Source organism: Typha latifolia, chromosome 4, assembly GCF_019914945.1.
Source record: "Typha latifolia isolate L0001 chromosome 4, TyphaL0001v2, whole genome shotgun sequence".
Classification (NCBI taxonomy): domain Eukaryota; kingdom Viridiplantae; phylum Streptophyta; class Magnoliopsida; order Poales; family Typhaceae; genus Typha; species Typha latifolia.
The window spans coordinates 16740744-16763734 of NC_133089.1; the positions used below are offsets into that span (position 1 = coordinate 16740744).

The window sequence follows — 22991 nt, forward strand, 5'->3', positions numbered from 1 at the left end:
TGATGATCACTGGTTCAGGATGAGTTTCTCAGTTTATACTTACTGAGCTAAGCATTATGTTAATTCCGACGAAAGATTATGCTCAACTCTACGTAAAAGATTTAAAGGTCAAATGAACAAAATAACCTTCCTTGAATCCCACAAAGAAGTGAAAAATTAATTTATATTTGAAAATAATGAGTATTTACATAGTTCACTGAAAGGAGGTTCAAAATATAGAGAAAGAAACGAAATTGTCACAATGATGCAAAAGAAAGCTAGCCACAATTTTCAACATAAACAGTGGCGCTGTTTGATTTCAAGAGAAATAGATGTATAATACTTGAAACAAACAAAGAAATCCGTTTGCTGGAACAAGCACTGTAGTCTTATTTCATATGGACCACAAAGAAGTCCGAAAGAGAAAAAAAATTCAAACAAGATCTCAGTAGGTACAAGCTAGACAGAGCTCCTTTTGTTCTTGATATATACATGGCAAAGAACCTAGAAAGAATTGGGTTATCTCAGGTCCTACTACAACCAATGAATTTATTAGTGAAAGAACTCTCCCTGGAAAAAGGACAGAAGGTTGCTTCTCAAAGTCTTAAAGCGAATGTACAATTAATTGATCAGATACTATACCAAGTTTCCTCAAACCCACACATAAGAATATAGACACACCAAAAAGAACAAGGAAAGTCTGGTCTCAAGATGCAGTGCCCTATTTGACAATGTTTTGACGCACAAACCACTGTTAGATGGACGTCGATAATCATCAGCAAAGGAAGCTCTGTTTTGTCAGCAGAAATCACCACAAGTGATGTGGGGGGAAGCAGCTTAAAATGATTAAAACCAACACTGCCCGTGACTAAATGATCATGGTGGAAACTCTAGATGCACAATCTGCATATTGTCAGGAACAAAGTTAGAAACCAGTAAGATAAATATTTGACATCATAGATAGGGAAAATAATGTAATATCTGTACTTGGTGAAGGCAGTTTTCCTTCCATGGCTTCTTTTTTTGCTTCGCAAGTTGGACAAAGTAAAGGACCATTACGGGGACCAACTCCTGAAGGTCTCATTGAATTTGTATGAATAGAAACACCCTCTCCTTGTTTCATCTCTACCTGGCAAACTGCACACTTGAACTGCTTGAACTTGCTGCGTTCTGAACTCAACCTGAAAGGATAATGTTTGATCACCAGCATCAAAGAATATCTATTAGTTTGACCACATACATCAGGAAATGAAAGAAAAAGTGCTGGCATGCCATACCAAACATTCAAGAAATTAATGCTTTATTATGCAATGTATAAGTCACTCAACTACCATGCCCTTGCGACCCCCTAAAAATGGTGATTTAAATAAAGTTGGAAAGTTTAATTGAAGGGCTCCATAACCAGACGTGCAAGTCATTTATTAGTTGACTTTCACCATAGGAGAAATATCGCTATTGCCACATCCCAATGCTTCTCCCTTCCCACTACTACTTTCCTATGTGTTCAGAGGCTGCAATGCACATCTCCCACCAGTGTATACATATAACATAAAAGCAAAGTTGTAAGTCTAATTGATATTGCTCTGGAAATGGAATGTGTTGATTCTTTCCTAATTGGTTGGATCGTAGGCACCTACTTTATTTCCTACTACAAAATGGTAGGAACTGAAAAGGTAAGCATTTTCAGCACTTAGTCCTATGATATCACCAAGAATAGGATCTAGAACTCCAACAATGCATCTCTTAGTGCTAAATGAATCTCACTGAAAAGTAAAACTGTCAAATGTCAAAACTATGTCTCATTGATGGAAGTAACTTCTTTTTTCAGGTTGGGCACTCATTAACTGAAGTGACAAAAATAATTGATGCATTTATAACTATCAAAATTGCCAGTAAAATCTAGTAGAAGAATGCACAATGAAAAAGGCATCTAGTGATGCAATGCAAAACTACTAATTAAATTTCTGCTAGGACATATTGACCTTTGTGCAAGTAATGCAGATCCATCCTCAAATATTTCCTCTACAACGTCTGGTTCACAACAGCCTCGATCCAACTCATCAGGCAGGGACTCATAAGATTTTCGGAGGAACAAAGATTTGATTCCCACTTTTCCTGGCTTTTTCAATGGAGGGCTCAACTTCTCTGGTGGTAATATATCAACAACGATGCAGGTAGTATCATCTCGTAGTCCTTTTACCTTCACAGCTTCCTGTGTGTGGAAATAAGTCAGCATCAAAATAGCAGTAATAGTAAGGTAACAATTATAGCTTATAAGAAGTACCTTAACAATTCGATCAGCTGCAACTTCTGCTGGCAAACCCCGACAACTACTAACAGCCTTATCAGATGTTAAAGCATCCCACACACCATCACTTGATATGACAAGTCGTCCTCCAGCATTGGACAGCTGTATCAATTATAGAAGATTTACAAACTGCAATATCTATGAAACAGAAAGATGCTCATTTGTATGACATATATTAGCATAATACTACTTTAAAAATCTTCTAATATATAAATCAAGCCAGTGAGATAGCATCTTTCATACCCCGGAGAACTGTTTCATAATTTCATTGGGTAAGAACAAGATGGAAATATAAGACCCACTTATGGTAAGATGCATAAACATGACATGTGATGACAGCATAAATACTGCTGCCATGACGCAATCTGTTTTGACCACCACAATTGATTCATAACCAAATCATAACACTGGCATAAAGTATCTGCTTGCTTTTATGTGTAATACATGTAACTAGGAGTTTAAGCCATGAAGACAAATCCAAGATCATATCCTTATTAGACCTGTAATACCCGTTAGAAAAATTGGAGGTCTTCGACAACAATACCATGACAAAATTACTGAAACAACAATTGAATGATATCAAGGCTCTCCATTAGCTATTTACTTTATAAGACATGAGGCATACATGTGCGTCTGTGTGTTGAAAATAGACTTCCACATGAGACATCGTAAGGAAAGCCCAACATGTTATAAAAAGGCTCAAAATATCAGTTCAATTAGAAAAGTTGGAAATCATGACCCATTTGCACTAACAATAAGCAACTTACTGACCTTCACTTGTTTCACATGAGGAATAGGAACTATATATTGACCAACATCCAAATCACCAATTGATCTTGACAGACACAGGCCACCTGGCCAGCACCTTAGAGGGCCAATCTGAAATACAACATAACAATTAAATATATTAATGGTGACTACAAAACAGAGAAACAAGGTCACTATTGTACAATTTTACTCAGTATTTTTCATATGCACTAGACAGAACAAAGCACACCTCTGATTTCTTTGTGGCACATGCATATACATGTGCATGAGTATACGGAAAATTAAGTAGAACTGTAGTGCTTCCAAAGTAAGAGAGAAAATTATAAACTTATGATGTGACACGTGAGAATACAAAGGAATAAACTTTAAAAAGCTTAATCATTTTATTCAAATACACTCTAAAAACATAAAATGATTTGCAAGGAACATGCCTCAGCACCGCCAGCAATAACTATTCTCCCAACTTCACCGCCACTTGATGTTATGCGCTCGACCCTGTGATGGAACTAATCCAAAATCAGAAAAACAAAAAGGAAATATACTAACTATAACAGAGAAAAGTCATGCAGCGTAGACATACTCCTCCTCATTAACATCCAACCGGTGATCTGCTGATAAATGGTAAACTGAACCTTCAGCAGATTCAAGTATACAACGTGAATCACCAACTGATGCTACAGTAACAAACCACCCATCAATTATGACAAACGTTGCAGTCGTTCCTGAAGTATGCGCTGAAAAAACATTTTACTAATTAAGTTAGAGTTGAAGCACAAACTGTAAAACAAAGATATGGTGTAGAATGTTTGAAGCTGTGAAAATGTCAAGTTTCAACATATCGACATTTAGTAATCACATGTTAGTCTTGAAAAGAAACAGAAATGACAGTAGCATCACAAACTTGTATATGTTCTTTTGCTGATAAAAGAAGGAGACATGAAAAAACATAAGAAGAGAATAATTATCATAATATTATCTTGTAGATACTGGAATTAAGTCACTAACGATACTCTGTTTCTAGTTCATTTTTTCATTATGGATGCCTCATATTTTATAATGTAGAGACTTGCCACTTGTCAGATAAAGAGCTACTAGAACTTGATCCCAGGGTTATTTTGCATCTTCTCTATGTAATGTTAGTAGCAATATGGCCTGTAAGTTGTCATAGGCAGAACCATTACATAGAATATCTGTAAGTTAGGAAGCTGAATTCATTACTGCCAGAAGATCTAACGGAAGCGCAAACTTTAGTATACAAAATCATAAGATTTAGTAAGAAAAAAAAGGAAATTTGGAAATAAATGAAATTGAATATGAATCTTCCATTAAAAACTCAAATCACAAATAAAGCAGACAGTCATTACTAGGTTCATGCCTTTTTCTTGGAAATCTTTATCAGTTTTAACAAACCCCGCAACTAGTGCACTTGGCAATGCTGCTATCCACTCCTCCCTGCTAAGTTTTGGAGGAATAGCACCCAAAACATTGTTTAGAAGATTCTCCTTTGAATAAATTGCAGCTCCAGACCCATTATGTCCATCAAAAAGCTGCAAAGAATATGGACAGAGTTATTCTAACAAATATTACTAGTGGAGCTATCCATCAAAACTGTTCCAGCAAAAACAGGCATGGATTCAAGATTAATTAGTTCGTAAAGAAGCAAGCCCATGCAAGCAATGTCATATAAATCCAAATTAACATGGAAGATGATTTACTGGTGATTCCCCTTTTTTCTTATTTATTGTGGCCCCGATTTCCAACATTAATAAAAGAATTGATTCTAGGATCCTAAGAAAATCAAAAGTAGAAAGCATAAAATAAAAAAGAAAAGAAAAAGGTTGACTAGCGGATTATTACGAGATGCCTTAGTTGGAATCAACTAATGGAAGGACAAAAGGTTCGATTAGCAAATGAAGATACAGCCTACTTATGGGGGTAAAAATAAAAGGAGACAGACCAGCGGAGTACCAACTTGGAGAATTGACTAGAGTTTGAGATGAAATAACCACTGTTGCCATAAATCTTCACACAAGTTATCCAAAAAGTTTGATCATCTTTTTTTTTTCGCAGATTAAAGTAATATTTGGACTTTATCTGAGAATACAGGATGACATGGTGCAATTTTATGCTATCCAGTAAATAAAGAAACAGAGAAACCGAGAAAGATACATAATACTACAAAATCAGGAATAGACTCCCATAACAATATCACGAAACCATCTGGCGCAAACTTCTTCATCAACCCTTCTTAATCAAATTTGGCTAATTTTTACCAACAAATGCAAATGGGTATGTTCCTCCAAGAGATTCAAAAGTACTCAAAAACCAAGAAGAGATGCCAGAATCCTAACAATCGAAACCAATTTAAAGAAGAGGTACTCTTACCGCAAAGACCGAGAAGGTGGTGGAACCATTCTTGTCCATTCTGTGGCACTCGGCCTTCAAGAAAGTGAAGTCCTCCCCTTTCCTGCTCTGGCTCGCCTGCCCATACAATATATCCGGCTTCTCGCTTCTCTCATTCGATAGCTCTCGCTTGAGTAACACTGCCAATGGCACCATCCCTTCTCCCGCCTTCGTCTCCGTCAGACCCACTTCGCCAGATCCTTCAAAACCTCCAAAGCTGCAATCTTTCTGAAGAAACATGAACAATGGAGGAAAAAGTTCAAATTTTCTCAGGGAACAAGAGTAGAATATATGGAAGGCAAGACACAACTTGGTATCAGAGAACTAGATTTGACGATCCATGCTTAGGGAGAGATTTACCCTCGAATTTGGATATATCTGTATAAATAAATCGATGATAAAAGAGAAAAAGAGAGGTTGGATTGAGAGGGTGAAGGCATCCGCGTATTGGCCTTTTTAATGTTTCAACGTATAAAAAAAAAAGGAAGCTTAACGTGCAAAGCATTAAGAAAACTCTCAGCTGTCAGATTAATTACAAAATATCCAAGAACTTATTGTTTACATCAATAAATATAAAATAAATTTTTAAGTAACAGCTGGGTTTTTTTTTTCTTTTACTTTTCTAAATAGCATTACATTTCCAGGTGTCTATCTCCTATTAGAACTAATAAATATATATTTTTTATTTTGATTTATTGTTCAGCACAAAAAAGAAAAGAAAAAAAAAAGACTTGATCAATGGATCAATACTTCCTCTCCAATTACTTGAATCTTTATGGAGATAATTCATGCAGGCAACCATAGTTGATAATAATAACACATTAAATAATTTTTTTTCCTTCAAGAAACCTTCACTATCCTTTATCAAAGGAGAGAAAAGAAAAAGGCTAATAAAGAAAGAAAGGAAAAGAAATCCGACTCATAAATATATTAAAAACTATGAAGATTTGATCTGCTACATAGGTAGATAAATTAAACAGAATAAACTAGCATGGAAAATGCGTGGAGGCTACTAATTAACACATGGTGGGATGATTCCCACTAACTCACTGCCTCACACCATTTGTATATCAACTTATTTAGTTTATGAGTTTCATGGCAAAGCCCCAGTTTCTTCTTGCAAGCAGTTCACCAACTTGTCAAAGAATCTTATCCTTAGCTAGGTTTCTCTTTTCAAATGTTTCTCATGTTGAAGAATAAACCAAGTCAAATGCCAGGTCTGAAGAGGATAAGATAAAACACACTGCAGCACCAACTGCAAGAAGTTGCTGCATTTTAAGATCCCTTCATTGGTAGCCAAATCATGCAGGCTGCAGCAGTTATAGTAGAAAAGAAATAAAATTTTAATCTAACTTAGCAGCCAATCCTGGACTGCAAAGTATTTCCAATTGCAGAGAGTAACTCAAGAGTACTGAGATTTGGCAGACAAATTAGATTTCAAGCTCATCCACACAGGAAACAATATATGTCAAAACATTAATATTAGACAAAGAAGAAGCTGAGCCTATTGACCAGAAGTGTTTTTACGCCGATGTGCTTCTCTAAATTTACTCAGGTAAATGAAGTATGAGATAATCCGTAAGGTTTAATATAAGCACCAGCAAATATTCGAAACAAATTTTTATTGAGTCAGTTGACCACATCACCATATAAACATTCATTAGCTTCAGAAATGAAGTATTCATGAACACATTTGGCATTTTCATTTTCTAATGAACAGATAAATTGGCTCTTCAAACATTACACAGTGCATTCAATGGAGAAGGTAAATTGAACAAGACAGGAGGGAGCAAAAGATGGTAATAGCAATTTAAGTTAGAACATCTCACTATTTCTAACTACTGTAGTATGTACAACATTTTGTATGTCAGAATTTGAAGTACAGTCTTAATTCTTAAGGAGTTGACCATAATTTAGATAGTAAAATATTTATAGGTGCTCCTTAACAATTAAAACCAACTAACATGTCGAAACTCTCTCCTCCAATTCTTCCATGAAGTTGACCAACTTATACCTGCAAAACAAAAGAATAGTTCATTAATATTTGACAATTATAGCACTAGGATTGGCAGAAATGCAGTGGCAACAAATGCAATTCGTGTAAATAAAGGTCATTTTTTTCTTCTGTTATACAGTCAAAGAATTGTGTGATAGTAGAATGTCAGTAATTGGGGAGGGAAAACTAGTCTCACAAGCTCAAGTAAAGCTTTTAGTTCTTTGAGTAGAGAAATTAGTCTCAACTTCTTTTGGTCAGTTGTCCATCTTTAAACCTTGTCATATTTTATACGGTAGGCAGCTAATAAAGTTCAATACTATAAATCCTTCATCCGAAACGAAAGAACAACAAAACTTTAAACACAATGAATGGAAGAGTAACTAGTATTAATCACCTGTTGCATTTGCATTTGGAGGGCTCAAAGCAACATCATTTATCATAATAGCCACTCGCCCTAATTATATAGATCTGGGAGATACATTGAAAGATATAAAAATGTCATAATTTGAAGTATTTAAAAAAAAAATCTGAAAAGGAACATAAAAATGGTAGCCTAAAGAATATTGTTTGAATTTGACTATATTCTTACTATCAATGCAGTACCTTGAATGTGGTAGGCTCAATCAACTGGAAAACCAGTGCATCACCATCAACTAATTGATGATGTATAGAGAAGCCTCTCCATCCACCACTCAAACCTCTCTTCTTTGCAAGGTAAACAGTGTCAAATTCCTCTTCCATTTCATCAACTAAAGTAACAGTAGCATCGTGTTTTGGTAGGTAACTGTTGCTAAATTGAGTAGGAAGACCCTGTTGAAAGATCATCCACAATCTAATTGAATCAAAAGAGCAACGGCTAATAAAAACTAGAATACCACATCAACATCTGTATTCATAAATAAAGTTACCAGCCAAAATCCTCCAGTAACATGTGATTGAAGCATGGGCTTTACAAAAGTAGGAAACTCGCAACCAAGTGTTTCTTCAACTTCTTCTGCTTTTGTTTGAGCATACATCCTCTCTTCATCTGAGGCATATACTCGATGCGACAAATCTCTCCTCTTATAAGTCCTAAAGTGCTAACGGTACCATTAGATAAATCTTATAGTTGTTATACAAGTTGAGAACACAAGTGTTTAGAGCAAGGACAAAGCGACAGACCTTCTAGGCCTCTTTACAACATTCCAAGCCTCCTATAAAAGCACATAAATTAGAAGAAAATAAAACTTCAAAAAATGATAACAAGTTCGCAGATTAAATGAAACTTATAAGAAAATTGGCATTAGCAAAACTCTTCGTGTAATATGAATTACTATGAGTTAGATGTAAATCCAATAGATCTTCAATCCATGAACTCATCCATTGCTGCATGCCTTTCTCAGCTCTGCCATATCTTATAGGTTTTTTAAGACGCTAAATTGAATCTAGAAGTGAGAGAGCAAGCTAAAGTAAGAGAAATGGAATAAAAAATGCAGTTTGTAGCTAAACGGTTAACAAGTTCTCAAAGGTTACGAAGTTACGTGCAGAGACTTAGAACAACCTGGAAAGCATTAGTTTATAAGATAATATAGTAAGTTTCAAGCATTAATATTGATTGATAGAAATCCTCCAAGTCCATAAGAAGTAAAGGATTGCATACTTCTCGATATTTTGGCGGCTCCGGCAACTTAGCCACACGATTCGACCTCCTCAAAACCACGATTCCCTGTTCCTGTGGAGCCTTCCGCTTCAAAGACTTCACCTTTAACATAGAAAGAGCAAGAAAAGATCAATTAGATGTCAAATCGAAGAGATGGCCTACTAGAAGAAAATGCAAAACGAAGAGGTGGGTCAGTCGGAAACCGGAGAAGGCTTAGGAGAGGTAGTGGCTTCTCGGAGGGCAACGGAGAGGTGGCCCAAGTTGAGTTCTTCGAGCTTCCTCTTGTTCTCTTCGAGCTTCTTCTTGCGGAGTTCCTCGTAGGAGAGAGAGGGCGCCATTGCTGTCTATTGAAGGAAGGAGAGGAGAGGAGAGGAGAGGTTTTGGTTACCGTTTAATTCTCGGGCTCGGGTTTTGGAGAGGAGAGGCGGACGGACGTATGGGAAGACGAAACGTGGCCCTGGGATTCAAAACTTCAAATTCAAAAGCTGGAGGACTTTTATGCAAGAGATGTGCGCTTATTTGTACATTTAATGAAGTTTAAGAAATATAAGGAAAACTTTCTGTTTCTCTTGTCCAGAATATTTTCTTTTTCTTTATCCACTGAAGCAATCTGTTCAATCTAAGCAATATTATACTATCCATTGTGTTCAATACTCAGTTCTTGTTCACCATAGAACAGTTAACTTGCAGGAATTCCACAAAGAAGAATATACTAATTTCATCCCTTTTCCCTCAATAATCATTAATCACTGCAAGAATTCATAAGATTAAAGCCCGTTTCTCCTTTACAGACTCACAGGTACAATACATAATGTAAGCAAGCTGACTGTACAATTCGTTAGGAAAAATGCTATGGCATTATTGCCAATTATTTGTTATTCTACACAATATCTAGCATGTGTTCTTCAAGGTTTATCGTCCTGGAGAAATATTAATATCCTCATCACAGATCCAGTAAGGGCATCTTTCACATGCCAAAACTCTACAATCTGGAGCGCCATATGCATTTCATTGGATTAAAAGTACCGTGCTGACGGGAGGAAGCAAAATCCTGCGTTCCGTTTACTGAGGTAACAGGCTTTAAATCCCAGCCTTCTATATTCTTTGGAATACATACATCGTAGAGGATTTGGCCCAGCACCCCATGGGCATTGATGCTTGGTGCACTCGGCATGTGGAACAACTCGGCTTTCTTATCTTCTTGGCTATCATGGTATTCCATGGAGCTTGGCAAAACGAAATGATCACTTGGAGCAACAGCTACTCTTCTTAGGCTCTCATTTGAATCCACTGCAGCAGCTTTGCGAAGGTTGCTGACTGTTTCAGGTATGGGGTCGTGATGATCTTGCATGGTTTTGGAGCCTCTGTTCAGTTGCCTTCTATTGAAATAGACAATAGAAGCCTTGCGAAGCAGCTCAGTTACAGCACTCCGATATTCATCTGCATGATACTTCAAATGACCTGCATAATGGATAGGACAGCAAAAAACCTATTCAGATCAAAAAGTAAATGAAAGAACTTCACATGAAAAATTACTAATCTGTAAAAATATATGCTCCAACATCATATATGTGTAGTCGTTGATATTGGCTGAATACAAAATATAAGCTTAAACTTTTCGAGTAGTTAGTAAATTAACAAAATATAATAACAGAGATTCTGAGTTTAAATCCTTCCACACTCATTTGTTATTTAAAAAATATAAAATCTTCATCTATTTAATTCAAGTTCACTTTTTGAATCTCTCAAAATGTCTTCGAATCTAAAAGTGAGAATTTTTTTTGGAAATGTCAAATATAAAAATCACCATTCTCTAACAACTTAAAATTTTAAAGTAATTAGTGAATTAACACTATCAAATTCCATAACCTTTTAAGATATGCTAGCAGAAATTCCTAGTTCTTTAATTTCCTTTAAATTGCACTAGTCCTCTGAAAATTTCCTATCCAGCAGCAAGATTGAAGCTAAGATCAGTTGGCAACATACCAACATGAGGACAGCTATTCCACTTCACCATTTTAACATCGCCTCCCAACTCTTGCAGACGCAGAAAAAAGTTGTGAACGATTGGAAATGGCGCAAGCTTATCGTCTTCAGAAGTAATTATGAGAATTGGTCCCATATTCTGCATATATAGGTATACCCAATAAATTGTATAGAAAAATAAATATTGAATGTAGACGGAAATCGTGTTAAATAATTAAGAGCCTTACAACTGATGAATACAGAGTCTGCCAATACTCAACACGTTGTGCTTCAAATCTGTTAATGAAGAGTGTATCAAGTCCAGAAGCAAGGGCTTTTGCCATCCATGATAAAACTCTAGGAGGGTGTGACATTTTGAGGACAGATGGATGAAGGACAAATCGAGTGCCCAAGTCACTTGTAAAATCCACAGGACTAGAATCATATATCTGTCCACATAGACAGTCCCTTACCAGCTGATATTTATCCTTCAGGAGAATAAGAAGAAAAAGCAAAATCAGAGACACCATTGAGCCTCTTGCTAATTCATCCAAAATCACATAAACTTGATCTCAAGTATTCACAAAAGATGGCAACAAAAAAAAAAAAAAAAAAGCTACAAGGTGTATTTTGACATAAATTACTTCAAATGCCAAACATAAGAGATGAAAAATATATTGCAACTAAATCTACAAAATATGAACAAACCTGATCTGATTGCCCTTCACATTTTCCCTCAATCAGCTGGAAAGAAAGAAACATGTATATTTAGTGTTACAACAAAGAAAGAAACTACTCTGCCAAAATAGAGAAGAAAAAAATTAAAATACTTAGAAACATATCATATTGCCGCATCCCTTTATAGGCTTATAGCACAAACCTGAATAACCTTGTACATGCAACCTTTCGATCCTCCAGAAAAAGATGCAAATACGATTGGTAATGACCGAGTCTTTACTTCCTGTTATTCCAGAAAAAAAAAACAATTATGGTAGCAGCAGTTTAGGCCATATAGAGCAGATGTGAATATGTATATAATAAGGCTTAGGAATCATATTTTTCATTGAAACAGTGTACAAGATTGAAAGAAATCTGATTTCATATCATGGATCCAGACATGGATCCAGGTATGACTCAACAAGAGACTTGCTAAACAAGAAAGTAGGTCGGGATTTGTTGTTCAGGGAAAATTTAGGACCTTTCAAGCTCAATCTAAACTAGGATAACCACTCCTTGCATCAAGTACATGGTAAAAAACGTACAGGTATCTATCCCATAATAAGGTTGACAGAGCAATATTCAAGTAGTTAGTTGAGTACAAACTGACCTTAGCAAGCTCTTTGAGAATACCATCAGCTAGAGATGCAGCCTTTTCAGGAAAAAATCTGCATCAATTGATACATTATGAGTTGAGAGGACTAATTTCTAGACAATGAATGATAAAAGCAATTTAATGAAGGAACAAACTATTTCAAGGAATGGTACAACAAATAATGGAAACGAATTTCATTCAATAGAACCAAAAGTAGAGCACATATAAATACATCAGTTTGAACACTAGCGGTACTATTTATCATACCATCGTGGTCTAAAACTTGAGTAGTTACATTGAATTCTTGATCGCCAAAATAAGTACCCTAGAAGTAAAACAAGTAAACAATATTTCCAACACAAAGCATTTTATACAACATTTGTCGAGTCGCATTAATAAATCAAATGCTGTTCATCGTCATTAAACGCCAAGAAACTTTGCCATGCTTGTGAAATCCAATGGAATTATCCCCTTCTTCCCCACAATTCCGTTTAAAAATCCCACTCGCATCTTCCTTTCAGACGAGACTCTTATACAATAGATTATGCGATCACCTCCGAAACGTGCTTGTGAAATCCAATGGAATTATCCCCTTCTTCCCCCACAATTCCGTTTTAAAAATCCCACTCGCATCTTCCTTTCAGACGAGACTCTTCCACAATAGATCATCCGATCACCTCCGAAACCCACAAACTCTCATTTAATTAACAAATATACATGAAAGGCGAAATCTTTCCAAACGATTTCTCACAGGCTAATACAAAAATGAAAAAAAAAATTTGCGGGAAACAAAAAAGAAAAAGAAGTGCATGAGCAAGAAGTGAGACTTACAAGGTGAGGAAATCGACATGGCAAACGAGAGAGCTCCATCCAAGAGACAAATAGAGGTCGAGGTGGGGTTTCAGATGCCTCTCCTGGCTCGACAGCCAAGCGAACACCACCACTATCCCCACCTCTCCCCCCTTCCTCCCCCAATAGAATCGCCCCCACATCTTTCCCCGCAATCAATCCACCACAAGCTCCTTTTCGCCTTCCGATCCTATCAAAGCTCCTACAAGAACCGCATCGAGAGGCAATTCATAGCTTCAATGGAATCGAGAAATCTCTCTCTCTCTCTCTGTCTCTCTCTTTTAAATGGACAAAGGGCTGAATGCTATCGTACACGAATAACACCGCGACGGGTCGATGTTATCGTGCGCGACGCTGATCTGCTACGATATTAATATACAAAAACCTATTTTGAAGTCCTTGTTGGGGGAGTAAAAGTGCTCAGTTTTTTCTCAATAAATTCAGGAAAATTCTTTGCATTGTATATTACTATACCCATATATATTTTACATAACTGAGTTTCCACTCATAGTCAACAAAACAACAATAATAATATTGTTATAAATTTTTTCATAGGATTCATCCTTATACTTCTTTCTTGTTAGAATTACTAATAACGATTTTGACAAATAATAATATTCCCAAAGTATCTCTAACCAATAAAGTCATCAGTCAGCAGCTTAATCTCTTTTAGCTCAGATATAAATTATATATTATTTATTTTTAAAATAGAGAGAGATGAGGTCACGCAGGACGATTGGTTCGAGTTGGGATCGTTTGTTTTTTTATGCAAGGGTGGGCCGTGGGCCTCACATCTCAATTGACAACCTTAGCACTCTCTATTCTCTGGACCACTAGTGGTTTAGAGATCCAATCCAGTGGGTCACCTCATTTATTATTATTTTTCTATTAATTTTTTGGATTCGGTGGACTCGAACTCAGATCAAACCAAACCTGAATCTTAAACCCAATCACACTGTTACAGTCAGTTCTCACCCCGGCCCCTCGGACCTAAACCCTACTCACCCGTTCCGCCCGATGCGATGGCGATCGCTTTCCTCCCTCCTCGCCGCCGTCTCCTCTGCCGCCGTCTCCCAACCCCAAGTCGCTCAACTCCACCAACACCTCCTCTCCCATGGCCTCCTCCTCCACTCTTCATACTTCTCCACCAAGCTCATCCACCTCTACGCCGCCGCCGGCGACCTCACCTCCGCCCTCCTCCTCTTCTCTTCCCTCCCTTCCCCCCCTTCCCTCTTTGCCTGGACTCCTCTCCTCGCCCTCCTCTCCCGATCCGGTCACCACCTCCGCTGCCTATCATCCTACTCTCTGATGCGCTCATCCTCCTCCCTCCTCTCCCCCGACGCCTTCGTCTTCCCTCCCGTCCTCCGCTCCGCCTCTGCCGACGGAGGCGGCTCACCCGCTGCCGTCTCCTCTCTCCACGCCGAATCCATCAAGTTCGCCGTCGACTCCCTCCTCCCCGTCTCCAACGCCCTCATCTCCGCCTACTCCAAGTCCGGCGACGTCTCCGCCGCCCGAAGAGTCTTCGATCTGATGGACCGCCGCGACCTCCTTTCCTGGAACTCGATCATCGCTGCCTACGCCGGATCCGGATCCATCGATCCCGCCATGGATCTCGTCCAATTTATGGGATCCGACGGCTGCGAACCGGACATCGTCACGTGGAACACCATTGTCGACGGCTACTCCCGCGCCGGGAGGTGCGACGAGGCCCTCGCCGTGCTCGACCGCGTCCCGACTCCTAACGTCGTCTCCTGGACAGCCGTCATCTCTGGCTACTCTCGGTCCGCCAATCACGAGGCAGCTCTGCGCGTCTTCCGACGGATGATGATCGAATCGAACGTATCGCCCGATCCCGATACGTTATCCTGCGTCATATCCTCGTGCCGACACATATCAGCATTTCGTAACGGCCGGGAAGCCCACGCGTACGGGCTTAAGACGACCGACGGGGATACGTTCTACAGCTCCGCCGGAGCAGCATTAGCTACGATGTATGCGAGTGGGAATAGGATCTCGACCGCTAAATTGGTGTTCGCTGCGATGGACCCCACCGACGTGGTGACATGGAACGCCGTGATTAGTGGATTCGCCCGGTCCGGTTTGGCCTCGATGGTTCTGAGCTACTTCAGCGAGATGCAATCCAGGGGCATTGCAAGTGACGAGACTACCATAGCAAGTGTACTCCCGGTTTGCAATTTGAAGCTAGGAAAGGAAATCCATGGCCATGTGACCAAGCACAATGTTAAATCCACCAATACCAATACCAATACCAATACCAATACCAATCTAGTGTGCAATGCACTGATTTCCATGTACTCGAGATCCGGGTACATCGAGACCGCACATCGAGTGTTCTCGAGCATGCAAACTAAAGATGTCGTATCCTGGAACACAATGATTGGCTCGTACGGGTCACACGGGCTAGGTCATGAGGCAATCGAGCTCGTATACTTAATGATAAAGTCGGGGCCAAAGCCAAACACGATTACATTCACCAATGCCCTTATGGCATGTAGCCATTGTGGATTAGTGGACGAGGGGATAGTGCTATTTGAGAACTTCATTTGTAATGTAGGACTGGCGCCAACAATGGAACAATATGCTTGTGTTGTAGATCTACTTGCGCGGGCTGCAAGGTTCAAGGAGGCTACCAAGTTCATAGAGGGAATGCCAGTGCGACCGAATGCAAGTGTTTTTGGAGCTCTGTTAGCTGCGAGCCGAATGTACCAGAACGTGGAGTTTGGTCGAATGGCTTTCGAGCAATTGGTTCAACTGGAGCCGAAGAACCCTGGAAATTTTGTTACAATGTCGAATATATATGCAAGAGCAGGAATGCTAGAAGAGGCGAAGAAGGTGAGAGAGATCATCGAACGTGAAGAGCTGGCAAAGCCATCAGGGAATAGCTGGATCGAAGGCGTGTAGAAGAAGTAGGAGATTTTTGAGTCCATACCTTGTAACTCCTTTTTGTGATTTTGTTTGTATTTTCCAGAACTTTAGGCCGATTTAACATTAGCCCAATCCAAGTAGAGCCCATAAAGCCCACCCTCCTTCCACCACTCTTCGACTTCTACCGACCGCTTCGCTTTTCTTCTATCCTTCGAGCATCGAATAATTTCCCCCCACGTTTGCCGCCTATTCCCTCCCTTCCCTCCTTATTTAATCTCCAACCGCGACTAAGATTGCCTGTTTACCTACCCTCGCGAAGAAAACCGACCTCCTCAACGAACCAAGCAGCGAAGCGCAAAGTAGAGGAAGGAAAAGGGAAAGAAGAAGGAGAAGAAGAAGTCCAGTAATGCTACGCCTCATCGTACGGCGCCGCCGCCCATGTCATCGGTTCTTCTCCTCTCAAATCCAACACGTCAAGAATCCCAACACCTCATCCCCTTCTTCCTCTCATCCTTCTCTTCCTCTCCTCCAAAATTCCCTCCCTTCTCCCTTATCCCCTTCTCCCCGACGCCGCAGCTTCCCCATCTATGCCCTCGCCGGAACCCTAATCTCCACCCTCGCCGCCGCCGCCTACATCACCACATCCTCCGACCAACGCACTGACCGATCCGGCCAAATCTATGCCGATCTCGAGAAAACAGTCGAAAGATCCAAAGGATCCGTCCTCCGCGTTGTCGACCAGATGCGGAACACCGGCGCCGCAGCCGCCGTCCTATGGAAGTCTCTTACCTCCGTGCTGTCCTCCGCGAACCAAGAGGTGAGGTCGGGGTTCGAGCTTAGGGTGGCGGCGTTGCTTGCGGATATTTCTGCGGCCAACGGGGCGAGGAGGGCGGCGATTGTTGGGGCTGGGGGCGGGGCGGTGGTGGATTGGTTGTTGGAGAGAGTGGCGGTGGCGAGGAACGGGACGCAAGCGGAGGCAGGGAGGGCGCTTGCACACTTGATTGCAGACGCAGAGGTGTGTGGCGATGTGCTCGGGAGGCCTCGCGCAATCCCGAGTCTTCTCAGATTTATCTTCTCCTTTCAGCCTAAGAGGCAGAAGAAGGTGAGAGATTGCTGTTCTGCGAAGAGACGAGTAAAAATGAGTTTTTTATTTTATGTAAATTTAAAACTATAAGTTTTTCCATACTGTAAATTTGAAACTATATCATCCAAATCGGAAGGAGAGTGAAGAATGATGGCTAATGATTTATATATGTGCTCTATGATTTTCCATACAATTTTCTTTGAACTTGAAATAAAATATGGCCAATCTGTTTCCACTTTCTTCTCAGTTTTTGTAAATGGTAGATAAATATATATACACATTTGGACTGCCTATATTAGGTTCTTTTATTAAAGTATCTTCGTGATGTTTGCTGCATTAACATGTTCTTTTGACAGAGCAGCACTTTAAACACACTTCATTGGAAGGTTCAGATCAATCTAAGGGGAGGAGCATGCTTGTTGCAGCCCTTATGGATATAATTACTTCAAACTGTGATAATGTAGACTGCTCATCTTTTCATTCTTTCTTGCCCGGAAATGCTGACATGAGAGATATTGCATTAGCTATTGAAGTTGTTGAACAGGGCGGAATGCACTTTGATGACCAAGATGGCATTGATGATAGTGACGATGGTGATCGGGGTGTACGAGGAGTTGGAATAAAAGTACTTGGGGGCACAACTATTTTGGGATTTTCAGGAACCAACAATTTCGCAAAGTCAGAAAAACCTGAGGAACATGTCCTAGAACATCCCACAATTTTAACTAGAGATTCAACGTTTCAAGAAAATGCTGTGAGTTCTTCAAAGGTTGAGAGGCTAAATTCATCTGCCATCCCAGGACTATGGGATGATTTGCAGAGGGAACATGTTGCTGTACCTTTTGCTGCATGGGCTCTAGCAAACTGGGCTTTGGCATCAGACTATAATCGATCTCATATTCAGGAACTTGATAGAGATGGGAATGCTGTCATGACTGCGTTGACAGCACCAGAGAGAACTGTGAAGTGGCATGGAAGCTTAGTTGCTCGAGCTCTCTTAGCTGACAAGAATTTGCCTCTGACGGTTTCTGTTCCTAAATGGAGCTCAAGTCTCCTTACTACAGCTTTTTTGGCCAGTAAAAATGAAGACATTTCATTGGCTAGAATGGCGTTGTCAGCTTTTCTCATGTCTGTTGAGAGATGTCATGATACAAAGGCAGTGGTCATGAAGAATGGCCTTCATCTAATGAGAGGAATAGCCAAACAGGCAGAAAAGCACAAGTATATTCAAGAGTCATTAGCCGAGGTGCTACGTTTACTTTATGCAGGGGATACTCACTTATCTCTCGAGGAAAGTCAAAAATGGTCTGGTATTCTCCTCCGTTGGATTTTTGGTCAATCTTCATCTGAAACAACTCGACTTATGGCTATACAAATACTCTCTTGCATCCTTGACGACCATGGGCCAGCTTCCATACCTATTTCACAAGGATGGTTGACATTCTTGCTTACCGAGATTCGTGGGTCTAGCAAAATGTCAAATTCAAAAGGAAGTGCTCCACCTAAAACTGACAAAGTGAAGGTACAAGTTCACTCAATTCTTTTATTATAGGTTTATCTGCATATTTTCTGATGGAAAGTCTTTTTCTACAGAATCAAATTGATCAGTCAAATGCTTACTCAGCAACACAGGTGGCCAATCAGTTAGCCACTGCAGTTATCAAACTAGCTGCTCTTCAGTCAGAAGCTGAACCCGATTCCTTTGATAAACTTCCGCTTGCTGATTTTCTCTCTCTCGATCCATTTGTTGCACCATTGAAGAACTTGAACAAAAACAGCTCTCCCAAGATTGACGCAGCCGATTCAGCGATAGCTACTCTTAAGGGCATAAAAGCACTAACCGAGCTTTGTTCTGAAGACACTGCATGCCAAAACAAATTAGCTGATTTTGGAGTCCTTTGCTTGCTTAGACGCTTCCTTTTGGGTGATGATTATGAAAAGCTTGCTGCAAATGAAACATATGATGCGTCAAGAGCCCGAGAGACACAAGACAAGAAGCAACCTGGTTCTGCTGATTCATCTACTCTAGATCCTAATGATTCTTCTAGTGTTCGAGTTCCTCCTGCAGCACATATTCGGAGACATGCTGCTCGACTCCTAGCAATGCTTTCTATTCTACCAAATATTAAGAAAGCTGTTGTAGCTGATGAAGTGTGGTGCAAATGGCTCGAAGATTGTGCCTCTGGGCAGAACCCTTGCTGCAATGACTTAAAAATCCAAAGCTACTGTAGGTCAACTTTGTTGAACATATTGTGCGTAGAAAAAGTTGATGTAGGAGTTAATCATTTTGACATAGATTGCGTGCACAAAACAAAGTGCCCTCAATATGAAGATAGTTTATTCTTGCTGAATCCCGGCTCGCCACATTGGAACCATTTTGACAAGAGAAATTCTGGTGTTCCACAAAATCCATCCATTGCAAATTCAGCAGATTCTCATGATTTCTCATCTTCTGAAGTCACCGACACATCCAGCTCTTTAATTGATTCAGACGTAGAATCTGAGTTAGTAGCTCCTTTACTTGATGTCGTTTTTGTCCACGGCCTTCGTGGTGGCCCTATTAAATCTTGGCGTATAGCAGACAACAAGTCTTCAACAACCAGTAAAGCTGGCTTGGTGGAGAGCATTGATCAAGAAGCTGGGAAAGAGGACACATGCTGGCCGAGGGAATGGCTTTCTGCTGATTTTCCTTACGCTCGCTTATTCAGCGTCAAGTACAAGGTTTGTTCTATAATGGTTCATTTTGCATTTATTTTCTGAATTCTATGTCCTTGCCTTGTACAATGTGACACTAGATGTAGTCCTTCCCATGTTAGTACCTTTTGTTAGCATTTATAATTTTCCAAGTTCTTCTTCAGGTTGGATCCTTTCTAATTAAATGATTCATGCAGACAAATCTGACTCAATGGTCTGGAGCTAGCTTGCCACTTCAGGTTGGTCCTTTTTGTGGTGCCTTTTGAAAAGTTATCGAGATTAGAGCACAAATCACCATACATTACCTCTCTTGTGCATTTTGTAGGCAGGAAAGTTAAATGCCACTGCACATTTTTTCATATTGAGAATGCACCATTACTTTTATCATATGGGCTGCTGCTCTATTTTTCAAGGGTAGTCCTCAGAACTGGTCTGGAGAGTCAGTTAGATTAAGTGCAACCATAGTTCATGATGTGGGTAGAATCTTTTTCTCTTTGTAGGTTTGACTTTTTGTCGATCAGTTTCTCTTGTTCCTAAAAGATATTGTATTATTGAGTTTCTTTCCTTCTTTTTCTCTTTTAGTTTCTATCCAAAAGTTAAATTATTGGAGTGTGGATATACTAACAGAAATGATATGAAAAGAATGATAAGGATCAAAAAGTTTGTGAAACATTTCTAACGCTGCTGTAAAAATGTGTAGGCCTAAAAGATACTCATTTGATTCATTTAAAAATATGTGACACATTATCCTTCTCAGATGCATATGCAATATGAGTTGCACCTAACAGAGGGCATGCATAGTTTTATCAATCACTTTCAGATGCTAATTATGTATGGGGCCAATCTCATTAAGCAGAAGATAAATTCATTCAAATCAATAGATTTGTCTTTGTGTTAGGATCTATTCACAATATTCATGTTCTAGTTCATTATCTTGCAAGATTAGTATGTTTGATGATTTGTGATACCTAAACTGCTAAAATGTGGATTATTTTTGGTTTTTTAGGAGGTTAGCTCAATGTTGTTGAGAAAGCTTGTTGCAGCTGGCATTGGAAACCGACCTGTTGTTTTTGTGACTCATAGGTATGTTATTATTTTTGTTTCAAAAGTTTCTAACTACTTGTTGGGATAGGTGTACAATTATCAAATAAATGCAGTAATTTAAATTTAAATTTAAATTTATTGAGTTCATTCTCTATCCCAATATCTTATTCCATGCAAATTTTTTTTATAATTTCGTGGCGCAATCTTATCTGATAGGAACACTTTCCAAACTTACTGACTCCATTGGTAGTTAACTTTTGCAGCATGGGAGGCCTAGTGGTTAAGCAGATGTTATATCAGGCAAAGCTAAACAATTTAGACAAGTTTCTGAAGAATGCAGTTGGAGTAGTATGCCTCTTTCTCAGCAAGCTTGTAAATTTAATCACTTTCTGTTAAATACTAACTGCACATTCGACATGCAGGTATTCTATAGCTGTCCACATTTTGGCAGCAAACTGGCAGACATGCCTTGGCGAATGGGCCTGGTTTTCCGTCCAGCACCTTCAGTTAGTAAATTCACACTTTTTTTCCACTTTGAATAACCAAGCTTATGTCAATTATTGAACTTGGATTATACTTTCTTGTAGATCGGGGAGTTACGAAGTGGATCCCCAAGATTGATTGAATTGAACGACTTTTTACGTCATCTCCATAGCAAGGGACTTCTTGAGATACTTAGTTTCTGTGAGGTAGAATATAATTTTATCATATGGATTTAGTATGTCCTAGAATCATTTCAAGTTAATAGGTTCTGTGAACAGACCCAGGTTACACCGATTGTTGAAGGTTATGGTGGTTGGGCCTTTCGGATGGAGATTGTTCCGATTGAATCTGCATACCCTGGCTATGGGGAACTTGTTGTAAGTGTGATGTAGGATTTGATTTGTTCATCATGAATTTCAGAAACGCAAGTGTAGCCAATTACCTATAATCTGAATCACCCCAATGCATCTTTTATTAACAATAACTACAACAACAACAGCAATAAGTTATCAGCTATTGGGGGTTGCCCATTAAATTGCCTTACTAGAAAAAAAGTAATTTTTTCTATGTAAGATTTGGATATAATAGCATAATTTGAAGTGTTAATATACAGAAATGCCAATGCATCATGTGTTTATATGTTTGAACTGCTGAACCCAAGCCCATGGATCATGGTAGGCAGTTTAAGTGTTTAACAGCCAGTATAAGTTTTTTTTACCAAGAAATATATGTAGAAGATCTTTACAGTCTTAGATGAGGTGAGAGGTTTCAAGAACATGCTTCATGAGATCCATGGAAGGTTTCTCTTTCTTCTTTATCAATAGTTAACTTGGCAGGACTCTGTTAATTTTTGTCATTACCAGCCATGAAGTGCTAGTGTACTTTGATAGATTGCACTTGATGCATTGAACAAGACAAATTTAATATGGCGTCTTCATTTGGTAGGTTGTAAAGCTGGATCACTGTTCAAACTATTCACCTTTCACTTTTTTAAGCTTAATATAAATAGAACTGCTTGCATATCTTGGCTCTCATCTGACAGTTTTGGGCAAAGAAACGTCTATTAGTAATATGGTTTTCATTATTAAGCATGACATAAATCCTAATGGTAGTTGTGTGTCTGTTTGTCGTCTGCACAGGTATTGGAGGCCACTGATCATATAAACTCATGTAAGCCAGTCACCCAAACTGATCCATCTTATGCAGAGACATTGGAATTCCTGAAGAAATTGAAAGCTCGCCTTCCTTGAGCAGCCTAATTTTTTATTCTTTGTCCTTGCTGGATGATGCACCAGTGGTGTAAATGAGTTCTCGGAGATATCAATCTTTTGCTAAAAATTGCAACAAATTCAGCACGCCAAGTCTCTCTTATCATTTCTGGTGGATAATTTAATGATTCATGAAGATATTTAATCAAAGATGGCAGCGAAGCTTGGAGGTCTTAATTGACATTCTTCTGTTACATTGTATAGTCCTCTGACTTAAATGTAAATATAAACCCTCAATCGTGTGAGTGATGTTTGATCTGGAAAAAATAAAGGAGAGAGAGAAAGCATGGAATAAATTGCATCTGATTAATAT

At 39.2% G+C, this 22991-nt stretch overlaps 5 protein-coding genes across 11 annotated transcripts; 2 read left to right on the top strand and 3 right to left on the bottom strand.

Moving 5' to 3' along the window:
- Positions 1-267: 267 nt before the first annotated feature.
- Positions 268-5980, bottom strand: LOC140785864 (probable protein phosphatase 2C 12). 2 transcript variants are annotated; one of them, XM_073133945.1, is made up of 10 exons: positions 5819-5980; positions 5441-5686; positions 4431-4602; positions 3636-3789; positions 3487-3550; positions 3059-3166; positions 2264-2389; positions 1962-2191; positions 967-1160; positions 268-882 (listed from the first exon to the last, which is right to left on the bottom strand). In XM_073133945.1, the coding sequence occupies exons 2-10, from the start codon at positions 5612-5614 to the stop codon at positions 848-850; spliced, it is 1257 nt and encodes a 418-aa protein (XP_072990046.1). In that variant the 5' UTR covers positions 5615-5686; positions 5819-5980; the 3' UTR covers positions 268-847. The 2 variants fall into 2 exon arrangements, with proteins under 2 accessions (XP_072990046.1, XP_072990045.1); XM_073133944.1 differs by lacking the exon at positions 5819-5980 and having other exon boundaries at positions 5441-5797.
- A 1265-nt stretch (positions 5981-7245) lies between these two features.
- On the bottom strand, positions 7246-9543 carry LOC140785867 (B3 domain-containing protein Os06g0194400-like). Its single transcript, XM_073133949.1, has 7 exons — positions 9297-9543; positions 9094-9195; positions 8616-8647; positions 8363-8525; positions 8058-8264; positions 7849-7922; positions 7246-7472 (listed from the first exon to the last, which is right to left on the bottom strand). Exons 1-6 carry the CDS (start codon positions 9429-9431, stop codon positions 7884-7886), a joined length of 678 nt encoding a protein of 225 aa, XP_072990050.1. The 5' UTR covers positions 9432-9543; the 3' UTR covers positions 7246-7472; positions 7849-7883.
- A 243-nt stretch (positions 9544-9786) lies between these two features.
- On the bottom strand, positions 9787-13576 carry LOC140785865 (uncharacterized). The gene is made up of 7 exons (XM_073133947.1): positions 13202-13576; positions 12386-12443; positions 11939-12019; positions 11767-11802; positions 11307-11546; positions 11080-11218; positions 9787-10554 (listed from the first exon to the last, which is right to left on the bottom strand). The coding sequence occupies exons 1-7, from the start codon at positions 13360-13362 to the stop codon at positions 10076-10078; spliced, it is 1194 nt and encodes a 397-aa protein (XP_072990048.1). The 5' UTR covers positions 13363-13576; the 3' UTR covers positions 9787-10075.
- A 588-nt stretch (positions 13577-14164) lies between these two features.
- Positions 14165-16237, top strand: LOC140785863 (pentatricopeptide repeat-containing protein At5g39350-like). Its single transcript, XM_073133943.1, has one exon. It carries the CDS (start codon positions 14237-14239, stop codon positions 16139-16141), a length of 1905 nt encoding a protein of 634 aa, XP_072990044.1. The 5' UTR covers positions 14165-14236; the 3' UTR covers positions 16142-16237.
- LOC140785861 (uncharacterized) lies at positions 16190-22974 on the top strand. 6 transcript variants are annotated; one of them, XM_073133940.1, is made up of 10 exons: positions 16201-17207; positions 17551-18711; positions 18783-19910; positions 20081-20122; positions 20890-20966; positions 21191-21275; positions 21350-21433; positions 21515-21616; positions 21689-21787; positions 22550-22974. In XM_073133940.1, exons 1-10 carry the CDS (start codon positions 16512-16514, stop codon positions 22658-22660), a joined length of 3585 nt encoding a protein of 1194 aa, XP_072990041.1. In that variant the 5' UTR covers positions 16201-16511; the 3' UTR covers positions 22661-22974. The 6 variants fall into 6 exon arrangements, 3 of the variants coding, with proteins under 3 accessions (XP_072990042.1, XP_072990041.1, XP_072990043.1); XM_073133942.1 differs by having other exon boundaries at positions 17066-17207; positions 17546-18711; XR_012108527.1 differs by lacking the exons at positions 21350-21433; positions 21515-21616; positions 21689-21787; positions 22550-22974 and having other exon boundaries at positions 16190-17207; positions 20081-20090; positions 20898-20966; positions 21191-21274.
- The last annotated feature ends 17 nt before the right edge of the window (positions 22975-22991 follow it).